Here is a 19,921-nt window from a genome sequence, read left to right on the forward strand (position 1 = left end):
CCTCCAGCCAATGTGGTTAAGGAGCCAATTAGTTTTGAAAATAACATTTTTCAAAGTTTTCCATGTAGTATCAGCTGTTTGAAACAGCAAACTTGGGAAGTAACTGCTGTATTTGCTAGCACTTAACAACAGATTGAGTAATCAGACTTAAAGTTTCCCTAAGTCTTAAAAGCTTTGGGGATCAAGGATGGTAATAAAGACCGCAGCTTGTTTTGGCATGTGTCGAACTGTGAACCAGAAAACAGGGTTAGGAAGAAGAAGAAATTCAGAAGAACAGGAACCGATTAGGGAATAATGAAAACCAATGAAGGAACTATTTTGGCCAGTGCCCCTGCGTAAATGGCACTCTTTGGTCTGGTTGCGAAATGCACGTTTAGATCACAAACACAGCTCAGGAGGAAAGAGACAAAAGCCAGGGGTGGCTCAGAATGTCTATGGGTCTAGACTAGAGCCTCTGAACTCAGGCCCGTCTCACTCCAGAGAGATCCAATACAAACTCTTGAGAGAAGACTTTGAAAAGGGAGTGTTCTGGAGAGAGAATTCTGAAGCAGATGTCAATTCCTGGCCTACCTTGGTTTCTGGGATTTGAGGAAGAAAAGCCAGAATGCCTTCTACCCTGGCATTCACCAGAAAGTCGGTTCACAGAGGGTGCATTCTCTGTGGCAAAATTACCAGATTCCAACCCTAGGCTCTCTTTCTTATTACGTGCAATTTTAAACGTTGGGGGAAGACAGAGTACACAAAATGTAAAAACAAGACTGACCTTATCCTGATAAAACAAGGCACCGTCCAGGGTTTTCTCCAGAATGGTGGCCACAGCGACCCGTACTTCTCTCACGTTGCACTCCAACAGGAATATCCTAAAATAAAGAGGGGGTGTAAAAAAGCAAGGCCGATTCTGTAAGTCAGCCTTCCCAACATGGGTCCCGCCCACAGCCCCTGAAACAGAATTATTCCCAGATGTTATTAGTTCAAGGCTCCTGAGAGCCTCAACACACGCCACAGGCCCCTGCAAAGGAGGAAGGCCAAACAGGAAACAGACCGCTGAACACCGAAAAGTGAAGTTTTTCCTACTTTTCCCTCTCTTCCCCTAAAATGAGTATCTGTATAAATATAAATTTGGACTTAAAGATATGAAAGACCCTAAAATCTTGTAAATTCTGTTCACTCAGCAGTTCTCACTGGCACCCCTTGAATTTCTCAGAATAAGACACTCGCTCAAGTTCTGAGTCAAGAGAGCACCTCTGAATCCCCGTGCGCTTACATTTCTTTTACTTTCCATTCCTCTCCCCTCCCAACCCTTACTTTTATTCGGCCCTGAAAGTGTCTGAGGCTGAAAAGGCCCTGCTTCCCTCCTTTCTTCTTCCATGATGATTCTGGTTACAGCAGTTAAGGTTTGTTAGGCAACTTCTATTACATCTGGCACGTCCAGCGTTACAGTCAGATACTACACTGTGCACCGCAAACGCACTACCTAATTCGAGCCTTCACACCACTGGTGTGTGGATGAGGGGGCCTCAGCTGTGGCAGTGGGCATGGCCAGGGAAACACCTGCGCTCTGGGGCTGGCTGGCGGTGATCACCTGAGATCCACTAGGCAACCACATGCTTCTCCATGATCACCTGCTCTCTCTCTGCTTCATAGGTTTGCTTTGACATGAAAACCCACATTATAATTCCCCACGGGAAAACCCACCTATCACTTCTCACACGGGTGCTTCTCAACTTACAATGGTTTGACTTACAGTTTTTCGACTTTATAATGGTGAGAAAGTGACAGCATTCAGCAGAAAGTGTACTTTGAATTTTGATCTTTTCTCCTGCTCACGTTATGTGGTGCAATCCTCTCTCATAGTGCTGGGAGGCCAGAGCTCCCAGCCAGCCATGTGGTCAAGAAGGAAAACTACGACAGTCTACACTGCTCTCATTGGGCTAGGTGATTCTGCCCAACTGTGGGCCAACGGAAGTGTTCTCAGCACGTGTAAGATCGGCTAGGCTAAGCTTGGCAGGTTAGGTGTAGTAAATAAATACCCAACTTATGGTATTTCCAGCTTATGAAGGGTGCATTAGGACGTAACCCATTGTAAGTCAAGGAACACCTGTATTTCTTAACAGAAGATTCTCACGTCATAAGAAAGATTTAAATATAATTTTGATGACCCGAGTCCTCCTTCAGGTAACAGCGGCCCGGTCTCTGAGCACAGCAGCTGCATTTCTTCCTCCGCTCCCAAGAGCAGGCCAATAAGCCTGCCCTCTTACACAGGAAGATGAAAGGAGCTTCCCTTCTGTCCACTCCATGTCACTGTGAATGCGAGGCATTAGCTACCGAATCTGAACCAGACAGACGGGCTCTGTTCAAAACCCACCAGGATTCTAAGTGCCAACTATAACAAAGTTTAAAAGACAACAAGTACTCCTGTAATATTTAGCTTTCAGTTGTGATCAGATTCAGGTTTAGTTTTTTTGGAAAGAATATCTATAGGGGGTGTTCCACATTCCCTATCAGACATTAGGAAGCACCATGGGAATGCAAACCAACCCAGAATATGGGGAATTCTACAGGGCAAACGACCAGTCTCCATTCCCCCACCCCCAAATAAATGGCACAACGAAAAAGGAGGTGGTAGGGGAGAAGAAAAATGAGAGGTTAAGAAAGTCTTAAGAGACATATAATAAACCCGATACAACACGTGAAACTTGTTTGGATCTAGATTTGTACAATATAAACCCAATGGCAAACTAATATTTTTGAGACATCTGGGGAAATTTGAAGATGCATTGGGTATTAAATGATATACAGGAATTATTTTTATTTCTGTTTAGTGTGATAAAAGTACTTGCAGTTTGTTTTTTTTTAAACTTTACCTGTTAGAGATACATGCTAAAATTTTTATAGTAAAATTATATGTCTGAAATTTATATTAAAGTACGTAAGAGGAAAAAAGCATGCATGTGAGGGTGTGTGAGGGAGCTGGAATAGACACACAAGACTGGCCAAGTACAGACAACCTGAACTGGAGAACTGGATAGGGGAGGTTCATTATTCTGTCTACTTTAGTGTTTGTTTAAAAATTTCCACCAGAAAGCCCTGGCCAGGTGGCTCAGTTGGTTGAGGCATCGTCCTGTACATCAAAGGACTGGGGGTTCAACTCCCCGTCAGGGCACATACCTGGGTTGCAGGTTTGATCCCTGGTTGGGCTGTGAATGGGAGGCAACTGATCAATGTTTCTCTCTCTCTCTCTTTCCCAAATCAATGAACATATCCTCAGGTAAGAATTAAAAAAAATTTCCCATAAAAAAAGATTTTTAAAAGTATCCTTTATGTTAGTATTTTTTGTTTGACCCTCACTTGAGGACATGCTCATTGATTTTAGAGAGACGAGAGGGGAGGGAGGGGGAGAGAGAGAGAAGGAGAAACATCAATCAGTTGCCTCTCGTATGTGCCGGAGGTGCCCTGACTGGGGACCAAACCCGCAACCTAGGCATGTGCGCCAACCAGGAATCAAACCTACGACCTTTCAGTGTACGGGACAACACTCCAACTGAGCCACACCAGCCAGGGCTATGTTAGTATTTTAAATTTCTTTAGATCAATTTGCGAACAACATTCATTACTAATTTAATTTTTTTACCATCATAATTACATTTAAGATCTGCCTTAAAAAAAGGTGATCTGAGAGACAACACCCTCTTCACATTCAGAGACACTAAGATATTAGTATCGTTTACATTTACTGTTTGGTTATAACAACGATAACCCAAGTTATCTAAACATTTCTAAAGAAATGAGTAATTAGAATATTAATTCTGCAAAAATACGAAATCACAGCTGTTGGTAATGATGAGTAATTGGGCTTTATAAAGAAAGAGACAACAAAGAATAAACACTACTAGGAGAAGTTTAGGTAATTCACTGGGATTCTTTACCATTAAGAATTCTAAGAAACTGAAACATGTTACCAAAGAAGTTATTGAGTTTCTTTGAATATATTTAAAAGCAACTCTGTTCAAATACAAGGGAATGAACTAAATAATTGCCATGTTCCTTCCAAATAGATGATAGTTCTATGACATTCTACTGTCTAACCTAATGCTCAGGAGTACTTCTAACAGGAAGATATTTTGGAATTAAGCTCAATAATTGGGTGAAAGGTTATCTCTTATGCAAACTCTAAAGAAAAAGGCATATAACACTTCAAAGAAATGTGTATGTGTTCTCTCTTTATGAACTATATACATGTATGCTATACAAATATTTGAGTGCTTACTATTTGCCTGGCTCTGCATAGAGGAGGAACCAAACAAATGCAGCTTCCGCCCTCAGAAGCTAAAGTTTAGTGGGGGAGATAGGTAAAACCATAGGGCAGATTAATAGGGGAGGCCCGCTGTAGCCTGGGTGACTGGGAGTAAGCAGCCTGACATCTGAAGGATAAGAAGGTGCTTACTATGCACAAAGTGGAGGGGAGAATGTTCTGGACAGAGACAGTATCAGGCTCGAGAGTATTCAGGCAGGATAAAAAGCTTAGTGTGTTGAAGGAATCAGCAAGCCAGTGAGGGATCAGCACATGGGGAAGTGAAACGAGGTCAGCCTAGGATGACAGACACAGACCATACGCAAATACGGCCTTGTCGGTTATGATAAAAATTTTGGATTTTATTATGAGTGCAATGGGAATCCACTAAAATTTTTTTAAGCAGAAAAGTAACACCTCTGTTGCTGTAAGGGGTAGAAGGGAGGAGAGGTGGATATGTGTATCAGGCAGGCAAACACACAGACGTCTGAAGCACAGACCTAAAAGTGAAGGGGACACGGGATCAAAAGTTTCACAATCAGCTCTGTAAGCTGCCTCCAGACTGTGGGTCCCTGGGGGATGTGACCTGGATTTCAGAACCCCCTCAGGTCCAGCAGGGCTTCAGGACATAGTTGCCTCTTAGCACCTGGCCACCTGCATACCTGCTCTGCTTGCATTCACTGAACCCCGTGTCTGAGTCTGGTCCCACACAGGTGATTTTGGAGAGAATGATTCTGAAGTGATCTGAATAATTTCCTCACTGCTTTGTCAGTGAAGACAGTTGGACATTGATCCCAATCAGAAAAATAACTTCATGTTGGAATAAAAAGGGCTGCGAGAAACTTTAGCTCTAAATCACTGAAAGAAACACATTTCTTTTAATTAAACATCTTGACACTTACTTGATCAATTCTCTTCCTTCGGAGCTAATAAAATATTCAACTAGCCACTGACAAGCATCAAAACTTTTTGAAAGTAATGCTTCAATAGTGGCAATCCATTCTTCAGTGTCAACCCTTTAAAGAAAAGCAGAGAGTGATGTTAGGAGTACAGCCCCAGGAAATAACCCCATGGAATGTCACTCCATTTAAAAATTAAAAAAATTTTTTTGGGGGGCGGGGTGGGTGGGTGGGTGGAAGGCAAGTTGAATACTCTGTGATTGCCAACTAGCGTGGCTCCTGCCCCTCCTCAGCCAGTGTCTTGCATTCTGTGGTGTCTGTGATCTGACTCAGCACTCCTACTCCCGAAAGGAAAAGGTGTGGAAGCCATCCGCATTTTCTTCAAAAAACTTCAACTGCAAAAAATGCCTGAGCATTTTGTTTTGCTTAATTAACTGACATTTACCAAGTGCCTACTGCCTACATTTTTATATTTTATTGCTACAATCTTTAATATTATAGTTTATGGAATAAAAATCTTTGAAGAGCAAAAAAGGGTGTAATGACTATACTACCCATGGCTTTATGCCACCCTCTCCAGTCCCTCATGCCCCAAAATGGGAAACATAAACATACTGGAAACAGTGTGCAATGTTTAGGCAGCTTGAGCAAATTTCACCAATAAAAGTAACCAAATAAATTTCCTTAGTTAATCGTATGCCAGACATTACAAGAAACATTATTTCTTCTCTTTGAATCAAATAATACAGATTGGAATCATTTAATATATCTTTATTAGCCATGAAATAAAGTGTCATTATATTTGGTATCTCAAGAGTTTGATTGCAAAATCTTTCCAAAAACCTCTCAATACTTGGAGAAGCTGACTGTGCTAGAGAGAAAAGATTAAAAATGCTCATGGAATTCTGTTAACTGGTCCTCTTCCTGAGCCTCCCCTTCTTGCTCCAGGTACATCCTATAAACCAACCCACAACTGCTCTCACCCCTCCCTCCCACAACTATTTACCCAGAGCCTACGTGTCAAGCACCTCGCCAGGTACTAAAGAGAAAAACCAATGATGACTAACATGCAATCAAAGTCGAGAGTTTTTATGGCATCACTCCGAACGTGCTACCCTCCTGTTTTAGAACCCTCCACGATCTCCCACTGAACAGAGCCCACACTCCCTTCTGTGGCACTCAGGGCACTCTCTGAGCTCACCCAAACCCAATATTCCATCTCACTTCAAATGAGTTCCTTAAATGGAGGAGTAAAACATGAGTCATTCACAGTTCCTTAGGCAAGTCTTGTGCGTTACTCAGGTTTTTCCCTTCCACCTAGAATAACTGTTCCTCTACTTTTGCCTTTCAAAATCCTCTGAGACATCAGTGTCTTAATGCCAACCTGATCCCCATATCTGGATAGGGTTCTGTCCAGTTTCCAAAGATGTACAGCATTTATGCCTGGCATCACAGTTACTGCCTGTTTAACCTGTCTTTCCTACTGAATTAGAAATTCCCTAAAGACAGGAGCCATTAATCATCTGAGTACATTAGGTAGTTTCCAACTAAAACAATGATTTAAAAAGTTGAATTTATAAATTCAACTTTAATTGAATTAATCAGCACTTCTTGCCACAACTATTAAAACATATCACTTCTTACCTGAGTTTTTTCTTTGTCCGTAGGTAAGTTTGAAAAAGGAACTGAATGGCAAGCTGTAAGCTTACCTTTGCCATGCAAGGGTAGTACGGATGCTTTAATTTGGTCTGAGGTCGGGAGAAAAAAACAAAGGATATTTTTCACAAAGGTTTATAGGTTATTACATATTATTATAAGCTACATAATACACATATTACAAGGTTCAATACCAATAAGAAAAATCTAGCCAGTTCACTATAGAAAATGTTCCAGCTAAACTTTAAAGAAGGTTAAGAAAGACATCCTCGTTTCTTTTATGAAGCCCTCTCAAAGCAGTCTTTAGACCACAAGATGCTGAGTAACCTATCAACACACTAAGAAAATTTCCCCCTCATTAGCAAGTTATAATCATGATAAGAAAGAGAAGTACTTGGAAGTACTGATAATATATGATTACAAATTAGGAAAAATTAATCTCCACAAAGCCTAATACCCATTGATATCACCTCATGGCTACTCTTTGAGTCGCACAAAGCTTGAAGAAGAGCATTTAAAAAAGCCAGTATGTAGAAACCCATGCCCATTCACAATCTGTATCATATATTACAAATACTATCTGTATTTTAATATCAGGCAATAACTCAGTAAGTTACACTGAGGGGAATATTTGTGGGAATATTTTTGCATCTAATCTAAAGGCTAACAACCAAGAGTTAGCATGAGTCACTGAACACTTTAGCTAAAATAGTAATTCTTATAACTCTTTTTTCAGTACCAACCCAGCTAGTACTTACAGCATTCAATGATGCTAAAGACAAAACAAAACTGAAATAATCACTACTGTACACATCTCTATTCTTCATAAACTTGAGGTTTTCATCTCTCACCATCTACAAAAAAAATTAGCAATTATTTTTTAAAATATATTTTGATTATGCTATTATAGTTGTCCCACTTTCCCTTTATTCCCCTCTGTCCTGTACTCCCCCCTCCGCCCCACATTCCCCCGCTTAGTTCATGTCCATGGGTCGTACATATAAGTTCTCTGCCTTCTCCATTTTCTATACTATTCTTAACCTCCCCATCTATTCTGTACCTACCATTTGTATCTCTTATTCCCTGTACCTTTCCCCCATTCTCCTCCTACCTGCTCCCCGCTGATAACCCTCCATGTGATCTCCATTTCTGTGATTCTGTTCCTGTTCTAATTGTTTGCTTAGTTTTTTGTTTTTTTTTTAGGTTTAGTTGTTGATATAGTTTGTAGGTTAGTTAGGTAAGTCCCTTTAACATCTCATATAATAAGGGCTTTGTGATGATGAACTCCTTTAATTTTACCTTATCTGGGAAGCACTTTATCTGTCCTTCCATTCTAAATGATAGCTTAAAATTAGTAATTATTTTAAAGAAACAGGGTAAAAATTCACCATGTAGAAGACATTTTTAGTGATATGTTAAGTAAAAAGGATTCATAAAAACCCTAGACTGAAGCTTTGAATTTTTTTAAAAAGAGAGGAAAATCTTCATTTCAATATATAAGAAGTTGTAAAAAGGTGAATTATTATTCATTAAACCAAATCCTTTTGGGAAATTTAGGAAAACCACCATGTGAAGGACAAGTGACTTTTAACTGATTACTCTGGGTAGGAAGGGACAACAAACGGAGCTTTCCCCAGTACAACCAAACTGCACGCTCTCCTTCATTCAGACGGCTTAACTCTCTCTCCATCTCTCTTAGTGATAGACTCCCTATTTTTCTTAAATTCCCTGGTCTGGCTACTTAGCTTCTGATTACTTAGTGTAGAAAGTCTGGATGGGGTGGTTGGACAGTTCTGAATTTTAATCCTGTCTCTGAGGCACTGGCAGGTCATTTTCCCTTCTCTGAGGCTAACTTTTCCATCTGAGAAACAGGAAGAAAACCTACTCTACAAGAGCGTTTTAGGAATTAGGGATTTGTTTAAAGCGTGCAGCATACAGTAGGTATTCAATAATTAATGGTCATCACTGTCATTAGTTTTACCCCAAAGTTATAAAAAGTTAACTTATTTTTTTCTCTAGATACAATAAGTTAATTTTAGCAATGTGTTTCTTTACTGTCCATGGCCTCTACTTAATCCACAAGATGACCAGTTGGGGTGCTTCTGGACGTATGAGACAGCCCTTGACACTATGTACACTTTCCTCTTCGACTTTTTGAGGCAGTTCTTACCTGATATATTCGAACAGGCATTTTCTCCACAAACAGCCCTTTCTTCTCGCCTTTTTTAACCAGCTTGGTTAGAATAGAGAGCCGGTCATTGTTGGGCCGATGGGGCCGAGGAGACGACTGAGGTGAGATTTCTGGTGAAGACGGCGCTGACCTAAGAGAAGGAATCAAAAACCACGTCGTATGGAGTAGCTAATGTTTTAGTAGTTCCTGCAACCTGACACTCCTACATCAACAGGGCACTAGACTTAAAAAGTAAATTGCGTACTTTTGTAATTCAGTAATTTAAATTTGAATTCACAGAGAACAGGGCACAAAAACCCTTTCTGACAGTGCTGAAACAGTGCTTACTATGCTTGGAATGGAAGTGTATTCAGTAAGTGCTGAGATGAAAAAACTTCACTTCTTGCTAAGGAAATAATGACCGGTAGCCATAAGAAGAAAAGGGGTGGAGCAATTCACGTATTTTCTTTTTAGAATTTCCCTCTAGCTTAGCCAATCACATTTAAAAACCGAACAGTACGCTCTGAAGATCACAGGATCACCTCCCGAATCACACAGCAAACTACACGGAAAGGAGACTCACAGAGAGAGATCTTCGGCTTCCTGACGCACGACGCTGACTCGACTTTTCTTTGGCAACACTGGGGAGTTCTGATCAGACACCCTTTGGTAGAAGAGCATGTAGGCGTTCCAGTATCTTCGGCGGACGTCAGTATATGGGTTTGCTTTGTGACAAGACATTAAGAAAGAAGTCTTTGTAAATAAAAAGTTTTCTTGTCTTGATAATCTAAAATAAAGAACCCATAAATCCAGCAAGTAACTACTTACTAAATTTGTTAAATGCAAAGTGTAAGCAAAACATGTGGCATTTTAGAGTACTGCTTAGAATTACTCGGAAGGTGATATAGAAGGGCAGGGAGTAGGGGGTGTTGTAAGGTAACAGAGTAAGGGAAAGAAGGTAATATTCCCAGGCAAGTCTAAATTTAATCAAAAAGCAAGCAGCATTTAAAAATAAATTCTGTGGCCCAGGATGGGATTACAATTGGCCTCACTTAATCATTTCCGCACAGAACAGCCAAATCCAGGTAAATTTTGGCATCAATACTATATTCAACCATCAGCAGTTACTAACATTAGGTGCGTGACTACCATGGTGTGATATCAAGTCCAATACAGTGAATCTAATACAGATAGAAATTTTAAAATGAACCCAGAATATTTCCAAATCATGTTCAGAAAGGCTAAGGTCTGTGAAAAATGTTTCTTCTTTAAATAGCAAATTCTGACTGAATTTTGTGATGTATTTTTTTCTCATCTTTTTCCTCCTGGGTGTGGGGTTTCTGGAAAGATTCCTTTGCCACACTGCATAATAAGTATGAATTTAAAAACACATATGCTAGAAATGTCTTCTCTAATTAATTGTATCTCCAGATAAGAAAAAAGGAAACTATTTCTTTTTAAATCCTCACCAAATGATATGCTTTTATTGATTTTAGTGACGGGGGTGGGGGGAAAGCAAGAGAGAAATACTGAGGTGAGAGAAACATCGATCAGCTGCCTCCTGTGCTTTGACCAGGGATCCAACCCGAAACCTAGGTATGTGCCCTGACCAGGAACTGAACCTGAGACCTTTTGGTGCACAGGACAATGTTCCAACCAGCTGAACCACCTGGCCAGGGCTTCTGAAACTATTTTTAAGGTTGAAATTCTGCTTTCATTAGTTTCTCTTTGATATTTCTTACATTTAACTTACACTTTCCCTACATCCCCCAAAGCTGTTGTAAGAAATTATTTAAACAAATTTTTATAAGCAGCTTAAACATTTTCCCTCTGGCTACCAAAGAGTTCATGGACATATATAGCTAGAGCAGCAGTACATTAAAAAAAATCTATTTTTATGCAAAAAAACCCTGCTTCCAATTTGATAGAAAATTCTAACTTAAAAAAATTGAAGCTCATGGAAAATATCCATTTGTAAATACTTACTTTGATCGTAAACCTTTGGCCTATATTCTCCTCCAAAGCATTCATATTCCAGAGTCTCATCATTTAGGTCAAATTCTTCTATAACTGTGTCATTAAATTTATACCACTTTCCTTTTCCACATCCCCTAGAGCCCAGAGATAAAACAAACATTATAATAAAACACAACCATCCTATCTCCAGTTTTCATCTCTTTGTACTGTCTATAAATATAGCAGGTGATTACCATTTGAAAATAGTTAAGAAAAATATAAAAAGTTATTCTAACTTCTAAAATAACCATTCAAATTGAAGGGGTAAAGCAGTTACAGTAAGTTTTAGAAATCCAATATGAAATAAGACCAAGGAGCAACGAAAAGCTTCTTTGTACCATGATGGTACGTGTGGGTGTGAAGCAGGGCAGAGGATGCAGAGGAGAGGCTTACAGGAGGCGGGGAGAGAGGGAGAGAGGTTTACAGGAGGGCAGGGAACACAGAGGAGAGAGGTACAGGAAGGAGGGGGGGGAAGAGGAGAGACACAGGGAGGGCGGAGGGGGACTGGCGGGGGAACCCCTTACCGCCGATCCTTAATGAAGGAATAGTAGTGGCCTGCATGTGCCTGCCCGCTGTGTACAATGACACCGACAAGTTCGTAGTTTTCTGTGAGGGCAACTTTCTTTCGTGGGGACCCTCCACCTCCCTGTTCCATACTTCGTCCATTTTCACCACCTTCGGAGGATGAATCTTGGCGAGCCATTCCTGAAACTGTGTAAGGCTCCATGTTTAACATCCAGGGAAACTATTTAAAAGCAAAACAAGAGCACGTTAATGTTGATCAGTAACATATACGGCCACACCCAATTAAGTCAGACACAAAGAAGAGAGATGCGTGTTTTCCTAATTTAAGCTAGGACTACCTCTCCGATTCAAGTACAAAATCTAAGAATGGCTCACACGTCTGGGAAAGTACAAGTAACCTCTTGTTTGAACATTAAGAAAAGCATTTTACTTCACAGCTGACACTTGGATGCCTTCTAGAAATGAGGGTGATGTTTAAAGGTAACACTATATAGTTCTACTACTAGCAGCGGCCAGGACAAAAGGCTGCCTACTCCTCAGAATGCTGAGACCATAGCCTTTCGCACTTGAAATGAAATTTGAAAACATTAAAAGAAAATGATAAAAAGCAGGTGAGGTAGTAATGGTTGTAAGAACTTTCGGGGGGCGGGGGAAGTTACCCTTATCTGTTCATCGTATTTAATGGAACGCGCACTCTCCCAGTCAAATCCAAATCTCATCAGGTGAATGACCAAGACATTAGGTAAGGCCTTAATGCAGGTCCTTTTGACTGTTATTCTCTGAAGAAAAGCAAAATGCAATTATTGCCTTGGAGAAAATGAAACAGCCACATAATCAATACAAAGGTCACATGTTTATACAGGCCTCCCCGCCCGTGTGAACGGAAGTGATGACATAGTCTAATGGAAGTAATGACAGGAGCTTAAAATCGATCTGACATAAAAACACAAAGTACATGAATAGCAGATTGATCTTGTTTTATAAAAAGGGCGCGGAATACCTTTTCTTTACACTTTTCACAGTAATATGCATTACTGCCCTCTAGCACTTCTCCTCTTACGAACTGGTCCAAAGAGATTTCCAGACTCTGACAAGAAGTAACTCCTAGATTGAGAGCCATGAAAGCTTCCTCTCGCTCATATCTGATTAAGGAATAACAGAAAAACTATGATCAACAATGGAATTTAAAAGTCTTGAAAGTATTACCTGAGATTAAACACAGAACTACGATCACAATCAGTGAAATTAACAATGATTTCCCTCATCCTTTAAAAAGTACACTACCAAATAAAAATACCAAGTTTTGATAATTCAGAATTACTTGAAATATGAATTTCAATAAAGAAATTTCAGAAATTGAAAGCAAGGAAATTTAATTCAAAAAGCACCCACAGATTCACTGAGAGATGTATCTACAAGTCTCTCAACAAATGCAAAGTTCACAGCCTACTAGGAGAGTCACTTAAAAATATTAACAGTAATTTTTTAATGTTGTATCTCCACTAACCTGTGAGGACAGTCTTTACAGATCTTTTGATCAGAATAGACGCCCTGAAAAGTATTCTTAAAAATTTGGTCTCTCCCCATTTTCTGTTGGAATAAAAAGTTAAAATTTTAGTTGATACCCTTAGAATTCATAGGTTGTTAATACAGAGTTTTATTTAGACCTAACTAAGCTAAAGCACAGATGTCAATGTAACCACTAAAATTAATCAGTCATCTTGGCAGTTTCATCTCAGAACTCAGGAAAGGATTCTAGCCCGTCAGACTCACTGTCAGAGCAACGCGAACTGCCAGAAGAGGGACAGGGGAGAGGGTCAGTCGGAGCTGATGACGAGGGTGATTCTGATTCCGCCTCTCCGTGCCACCATTACCAAGTTTGTAGTGACTCTCCGCAATCTTTTCTTTTTTCTTGCGGATGGAATGTGGGTTTATATGTTATTTTTTTTAACAAAAGAAGCAGATAAATTGTGCCTACTGAAGAGAAGAGAGGCACATGTTGGCAGTGACGGGAAAATGTCACTTGGCAGTCAGTACCATTCAGGAAGCTTGTCACATGTTTTACTGGACAGAGGTCGGAGTCTAGTCCTTTTGTTCTCTCTGCCAAAGCAAGACGTCTCTGCGTGGGGCCGTCAGCTCACCAGTGCTTACAGCACTTCTGCCAGGTTACTTTAATACAGGCAAGTGAGAGTTTGCAGATACAAATGGTTGTTATTATGGAGTGTGAACTAAGAATTACATGCTTTATCGAGTGTTAAGATGAATTAAAAAGAAACCTGTAACTTTAGTGATCTGTGTACGTTTGGATGTTCACACCGAAAAGAAATACAGTTGTGGTTTTCAAGATGATCAATTTCTGACTTGTCAGTTTCACAGCAGCCCCAAATCTTAAATGTTCTTCATGTACTCGAGTTTGAGGGGGTTAGAAGGAAAATAAAACTTTTTCTACCTTAAGATACTCATCCATCTGATCAATGAGGCTAGTGAAGAACTCATATGCATCCTGCTGTTCTCTCACATAAAGTTCTTTGTTCCACATCTTGAAAATCTACATAACAAGAATTAATTATGTCATTAAAGGAAAAGTTGCAATTTCCAAATATGGTAGAAAAAGAATGTAATAGAGCACTTAATGCTTCTAAAAACTTGCGTTCACTAATGAAATGTAGGAGTTTTTAATGAAGTGAGAGGTGACTATGTTTAGCCAGCTATGCTCTTCTCTGGCACCTCTGGAACTCTCCCAAGTTCATGAAACCACACAGGTAAGATCTAGGGCCATGCATCGAACAGAGCTCCTCTCTTAGAAACTAACCAACCTATGCGAGAAAGTACAAGGTACTCATCCTGTGAAACCCAGCAAATCAACGTTAACGAGAGAATGTTCTTTATTTAGAGGCATGAGTGAAACTGGCCTAGGTTCTAAGGAATGATTTCAACAAATATTTCAAGCAGCTAAAATAAGAATTGTGAGAAATATACAAAATAGCTAAGATTAGTAAATCCCTAGAAATTACAAATGACTAAACATTCTAATCACCTGAAATCAAGAACCAATTTCAAGAGGAACGGTACAGATAGACAGCTCTTTTATAGGTTCTTAGCAATGGGATTAGTCTAGAGTTAATAAAGACAGGAGACAATTATCAGTAGAGAAAGAATGTAGCTAAACTCCAAATATCTAACATCCTTGAGTCTAAAGAGTCACTGGTGAATTTGTTTTCTGAGGAAACTCCATACTGTCTTCCACAGCGGCTGCGCCAGCCTGCATTCCCATCGACAGTGCACAAGGGTCCCCGTTTCCCACATCCTCGCCAGCACTTGTCGTGTGCTGATTTATTGATGGTGGCCATTCTGAAAGGTGCGGGGTGACCAGATGGAAAGGGCCGTTGGGGAGAGACAGAAGAGGGTAAAGGGGGGATAAATGGTGATGGAAGGAGGCTTGGCTTGGGGTGGTGAACACACAATATACAGATGATGTATTATGGAATTGTATATCTGAAACCTCTGTAATTTTATTAAGCAATGTCACCCCAATAAATTCAATAAAAAAGTAAAAAGAAAAACACAAACAAACAAACAAACAAAAGAGTTACTGGTGAAATACCTTCCAAAAGTTCTCAGGTACATAATACTGCAGCTTGCTTTCCATCAAATGCCCAAAGAGAGACTGCACTTGGTAGAAGACACTGTCATCTGGGTTGTCTGTGTCGTCATCCACTGAAAGCAGTGCCTGAAAAGAAACAAAAAGCGTGGTTAGAAATATTTAGCTGCTTCACAGAAAACCTTGACTTCTGTACACGCAAGCACGCACACTGTTCTGTTAGAACGCCATGCATGCTTGAATGCGGCTGGGACTCTGCATTGTTTAGCTTCAGTACTTCCTAGCTGGTCTGATCATAAGTCAGCCACCTCTCTGAGCCTCTGCTGAATTAGGAAAAACTGGAACTAGTAAGCACTAGATCTCTTATAAGAGGCGAGTGTGACACAGTAACACAGAACGCTCTCCAACTGTTTACTGCTGTATCACAACCTACTAGTACACTATTCTAAAGTGCTGACGACACAGAGCGCCTACATATTTCTCAAATCTAAAAACATCAGTCATTTTATGGAATGGAATTTGAGAACCACCTAGGAGTCAAAAAATCACATTACGTCAAATCCATCTGTCAAACATGCAACATATTATCTCAGCAGATGTATAAAAATGTATGACTAAGCAATATGTTGTCTAGACATATTTCAGAAGCCACCGAAGATCCCTAAGTCTAATTTCAGTAACCCCCAAAATGCCCCATATGAATGTGGGGCCATTTTCAGGCAATGTCCACGTTACTTATCACACCAAGTGGGAAAGAGGAAGGAGATCACCTCGGGGAGCCCAGGCTGCATGTAGAGCTGCTGGAAGACGGCGTTCATGTAACACGTGGCACCACCATTCCGCAGCCCCACAAACCCCGCACTGGACCTGCTGTCCACTGGGGGCAGGTACTAGGAGAGAGGAGGAGGAACAGGAGAATTAGTGTTTCTGCCACCAGCACACTTCTTCATAGCTGTATGAGATGTGTAAGCGGGGAAAGATATACTCAGATTTATCCATCCTGCATACTGTGCGTCATGGTAGCAAAACCTATGTTCACGAGTTCCTCCGCAGATGCTAACAGTTACAAAATACTATGGTCTCAATGTTTCTTTTAGTTTGTAAAGTACACAGCATGTAAGCATGCATTTTTAATCCGTTGTGTAGTCATGCACTCAGTCACCTGATTATCACTCAACACGTATTTATTAAGAGCCCACTGTGTGTGTGCCAGGATACAAGAGAGCAAAAATGTCTTGGTTTTGATCTCAAAGAAGCTCACAATCTAGTAGTAGATAGGCATTAATCAAATAAATATACTAATATCTATTTACAAACTGAGTAGTACTCTGGGGTCGGGGGGGGGAGGAATAATATTTTATGAAGTGTTTACTATGAAGAATCCTGATCAGTCTAAGATGATCAAGGAAGGGACATATTCCTTCTCTTCTTTTTTCAGAAGGTAACACTTCTATTGAAATTCCTATTTTTTTTAATAGGCACGCCAATTAAAAAAATAAGTAAATGCCTTAGCATTTCACTTAAAGTTGTTTTACAATAATGTGGTTTCCAGCACAGTGCTTTTCTCAGTAGAAATAACCAAGAAAAGGCATCTTGGATAAGGTTCAACATGGCACTTCTTTGAGTGGAAAAGGATATTGTCACAACACTCTAAAATGCTGTCACAGCAGAATCCCGATTCTAATGCTGTGACCGGAATCACGGCATCTGCCTACATCAGGTATCTGTATCCGTGTCGTAACTAACCAACTGACAAGATCCTGCTGATGTTCTGGAGAGAAAGAAATGTACTGCGTATGTCTCATTAACATCTGACACACACTCACAGCAGGGGGATTTCTAAGATCTAATTACCACTGTAATTTATTTGTAGTCCAAAGCACAGGTATAAAAAAATTATAAAAATAAGGAAAACTGGTTTATAATAGTGCTAAAAATGTAAGTATTTATATATATTTTCATTAGGCTGATATAATCCCTGACTTACGAAAAAACCAAAATTTTCATTTCAATTTGATTAAATAAATGCATGTAAAATGAAAGCACAGCATAAAATAAGCATTATAAACTAAACATTTTGACACCACAACAGTTCCTAATTTATGCCCTTACATTTTACTTTGTGAGTGCTATTTCCTCTATTTAGAACACCTGTTCCCACTTCTTTTCCTGCCTAAGCTGTATGTTTCATAGTACTCAGCTCCAACGACTATGATGTCAGTGGAGAATGTAAAGCAGCTTTAAAGTGTCCTCCCACTCCTGGTCTGGTACCCCAGTGTGCCTGCCACTTGCTTTCTTTGTGCAAATCCCAGCATACGCTTTGCTGCTTCATGGCTCCACAGCTTTGCCCACGTGGCCCACATGACCTTGACACCTTGCTTCAGTTGGCTCACCAGTCTTTAAGGCCCTATTTTAAACTTCATTTTTTTTAAGAAGCCTCCTTAGACACCACCACTTGGCGGTGAAGTGTATGTTAGTAGAGCACTCTGGACCTACCTCTATCTTAAAATTTGTCACATTACATTGAAATCATCTGCTTATGGGTCTGTCTTTTCCATTACCCTCTGACCTTGAGGCTGGGATCAATCTTTATTTTTGGGCTCCAAAAGCCCCACACACCTCTTGGTGCACAGCAAACTCAATAAACCCTCGCTGAATTTAACTGAGCACAGACTGCAGGATGACAGCCATTGTTTGAGTTTTTATCTCTAGTGCCTGCCCAAGCATAAACTTGCTAAAAAGCAGTAGTAAGGCTACTTCTTACTGAGAGTAATTATCAACTGACTTGAAAATGTATCCTCTTTAATTAAAAGGGTAGCATTTAGTGATGTACTGTAGGTTATAGTTGATTTGAGTATGTCAACATGATAAGCAAAAGAATAATACTGACTTTGTGATTAGAGAAATGAAAACATAGTTTTAAAAATTCTATGTTTAAGAGACCACTCTAAAACAATTAAGGGCATCCAGGTCTAGGAAACGTACATCAAACTCCTTGGTAAGAGCGGGGTCAGGTTGATGATGCATAGAAAGTAGTTCTTTTGCGATGATTTGAAGATTTGAAGGTGAGCTATCAGCCAACATTACAAGAACTTCATAGGCTGCCAATCGGCTATTTGCTGTACTACACCTAAAAACAAAAGACACAAGTCAGTTTAAAAATAAATAACCTACTTAAATTGCTCATTAATTTAAATCAACTTTTGAAATGGAAGTATCAGAGCTGAAGTTCCCCAAACAGTTAGGTTGAGTGAGGCCTGCTGGTAGAACTCTGGGAAATCTCGTGGGCAGTGCAGACTTGACAAGAGGCCATGAACACTGGAGGGATGAGTGTGGCTTAGAGCTAAGGGTCTTCTTGGCTGGATGATAAAGTAGGAAAATCTTTCATTTATGATTCCCGAGTATTCTTATCTATGGGATAGATCAGCAAGAATGCAGGATAAAAGTCTGAAAATTTTACTAAAACCATACTTAAGAATAACGATCTTTCAATTAAAGTAAGTAGTAAGAAAGGTTTTTGTAGATATTGTCCTGAAATTCAAATATCATGGCATACCATTCAAATAAACGGCAGAAAAAGAAAGCTATCCTGGCACATCTATGTGCCAGAATAGATGCCACAGACATTTTATATGTGCCTACAGATTAAAAAAAAATTCTTTGCGCGGGCCTGTAAATCAAAAGGTTGCAGGTTTGATTCCCAGTCAGGGCACATGCCTGGGTTGTGGGCCAGGTCCCCAGTGTGGGGGCTGAGAGGCAACCACACATGGATGTTTCTCTCCCTCTCTTTCTCCCTACCTTCCCCTCTCTCTAAAAAAAAAAATAAATAAAAGTCTTAAAAAAATTCTTCAAGGACACTAATCAACTTTCCATTTTGCTGGAAAAAAAAAGGAGACAAAAATACATGCTTTGCTCAATCAATCTGTTTAAACTGCTCCCCTTTAATGGAAATCAATTTGGGGCTAAAGAGTAATTTCTCACTGTCACCTATACCAACCTTGCAATGCTGAGGTCACAGGTTAGGAAGGATACACAGAAAAGAGAACATCCAACCTCTGAAAGAAACACTTATGAAGTGGCGTGTAGAGATGTGTTCCAGAGGGGGGCGTGTGGCTTTCAGATTAGCACTGTGCCAGGCACTGAGGACAATGGCCATGGCTTCTGGGTTGCCAAAGACAGGTAAAGAATGAATAGGAGGTATCACATACACAAGCTAAGCATTAATAAGTTTCTTTTGTTATTAGTGTGATGTAAGAATAGTATTACTTGTAAAAAGAGTTTCTGTGTATTTTAAATCTCTTTCTGGCTTTGGGATTCATGTGGGAAAAGGCTGGGAGGTATTGTGACAAATGGACACCACTCAGTCCACTGGGGAGAGACAAAATAAGATGTTTCCTTTTCTATTGCAAGGCACTGTACATGATTGAGAAAAAACAATTCCTTGTGGATGGAGGGTTACTTTTAATACCGATAAAGAGAAGGATTCATGAATAAAAATTTCAGTAGAACTGAAGATTTATTTTCTCTGTTCACTAAAAATTGATACACTCATGTATTTCTACTGCTTTAATAAGATTCCCATGGAGCTAGCACCAAATCTTCCAGAACAAGGCTGGGGAAGGGATAAGACTGAAGTCAGAGGCTGAGGGACACCCCAAGAGCTCTAAAGAAGTTTTATTGCCTATAACTGGTTTTTGTTTATAAGGGATCTCTATATAGAGAACCCAAGATTCCTCTTATGATTACATCAAATATTGCTTATT

At 39.9% G+C, this 19,921-nt stretch overlaps 1 protein-coding gene across 3 annotated transcripts in view; it reads right to left on the bottom strand.

Annotated features, from left to right (window-relative positions):
* Window positions 1–19,921, bottom strand: part of USP24 (ubiquitin specific peptidase 24) — a 131,970-nt gene that overhangs the window by 19,271 nt on the left and 92,778 nt on the right. For all 3 annotated transcript variants that reach the window (XM_024571090.4, XM_053920953.2, XM_024571089.4), the window contains exons 42-56: window positions 18,144–18,288; window positions 15,929–16,048; window positions 15,162–15,287; window positions 14,007–14,105; window positions 13,065–13,147; window positions 12,558–12,699; window positions 12,217–12,336; window positions 11,557–11,777; window positions 11,003–11,127; window positions 9,600–9,741; window positions 9,017–9,167; window positions 7,605–7,700; window positions 6,835–6,938; window positions 5,194–5,307; window positions 764–860 (exon numbers count right to left, since the gene is read on the bottom strand). In XM_024571090.4, the coding sequence (XP_024426858.2) occupies window positions 764–860; window positions 5,194–5,307; window positions 6,835–6,938; window positions 7,605–7,700; window positions 9,017–9,167; window positions 9,600–9,741; window positions 11,003–11,127; window positions 11,557–11,777; window positions 12,217–12,336; window positions 12,558–12,699; window positions 13,065–13,147; window positions 14,007–14,105; window positions 15,162–15,287; window positions 15,929–16,048; window positions 18,144–18,288 (1,885 nt within the window). The remainder of the gene's footprint in view (window positions 1–763; window positions 861–5,193; window positions 5,308–6,834; window positions 6,939–7,604; window positions 7,701–9,016; window positions 9,168–9,599; window positions 9,742–11,002; window positions 11,128–11,556; window positions 11,778–12,216; window positions 12,337–12,557; window positions 12,700–13,064; window positions 13,148–14,006; window positions 14,106–15,161; window positions 15,288–15,928; window positions 16,049–18,143; window positions 18,289–19,921) is intronic.

Source organism: Desmodus rotundus, chromosome 3 (genome assembly GCF_022682495.2).
Source record: "Desmodus rotundus isolate HL8 chromosome 3, HLdesRot8A.1, whole genome shotgun sequence".
Classification (NCBI taxonomy): Eukaryota; Metazoa; Chordata; class Mammalia; order Chiroptera; family Phyllostomidae; genus Desmodus; species Desmodus rotundus.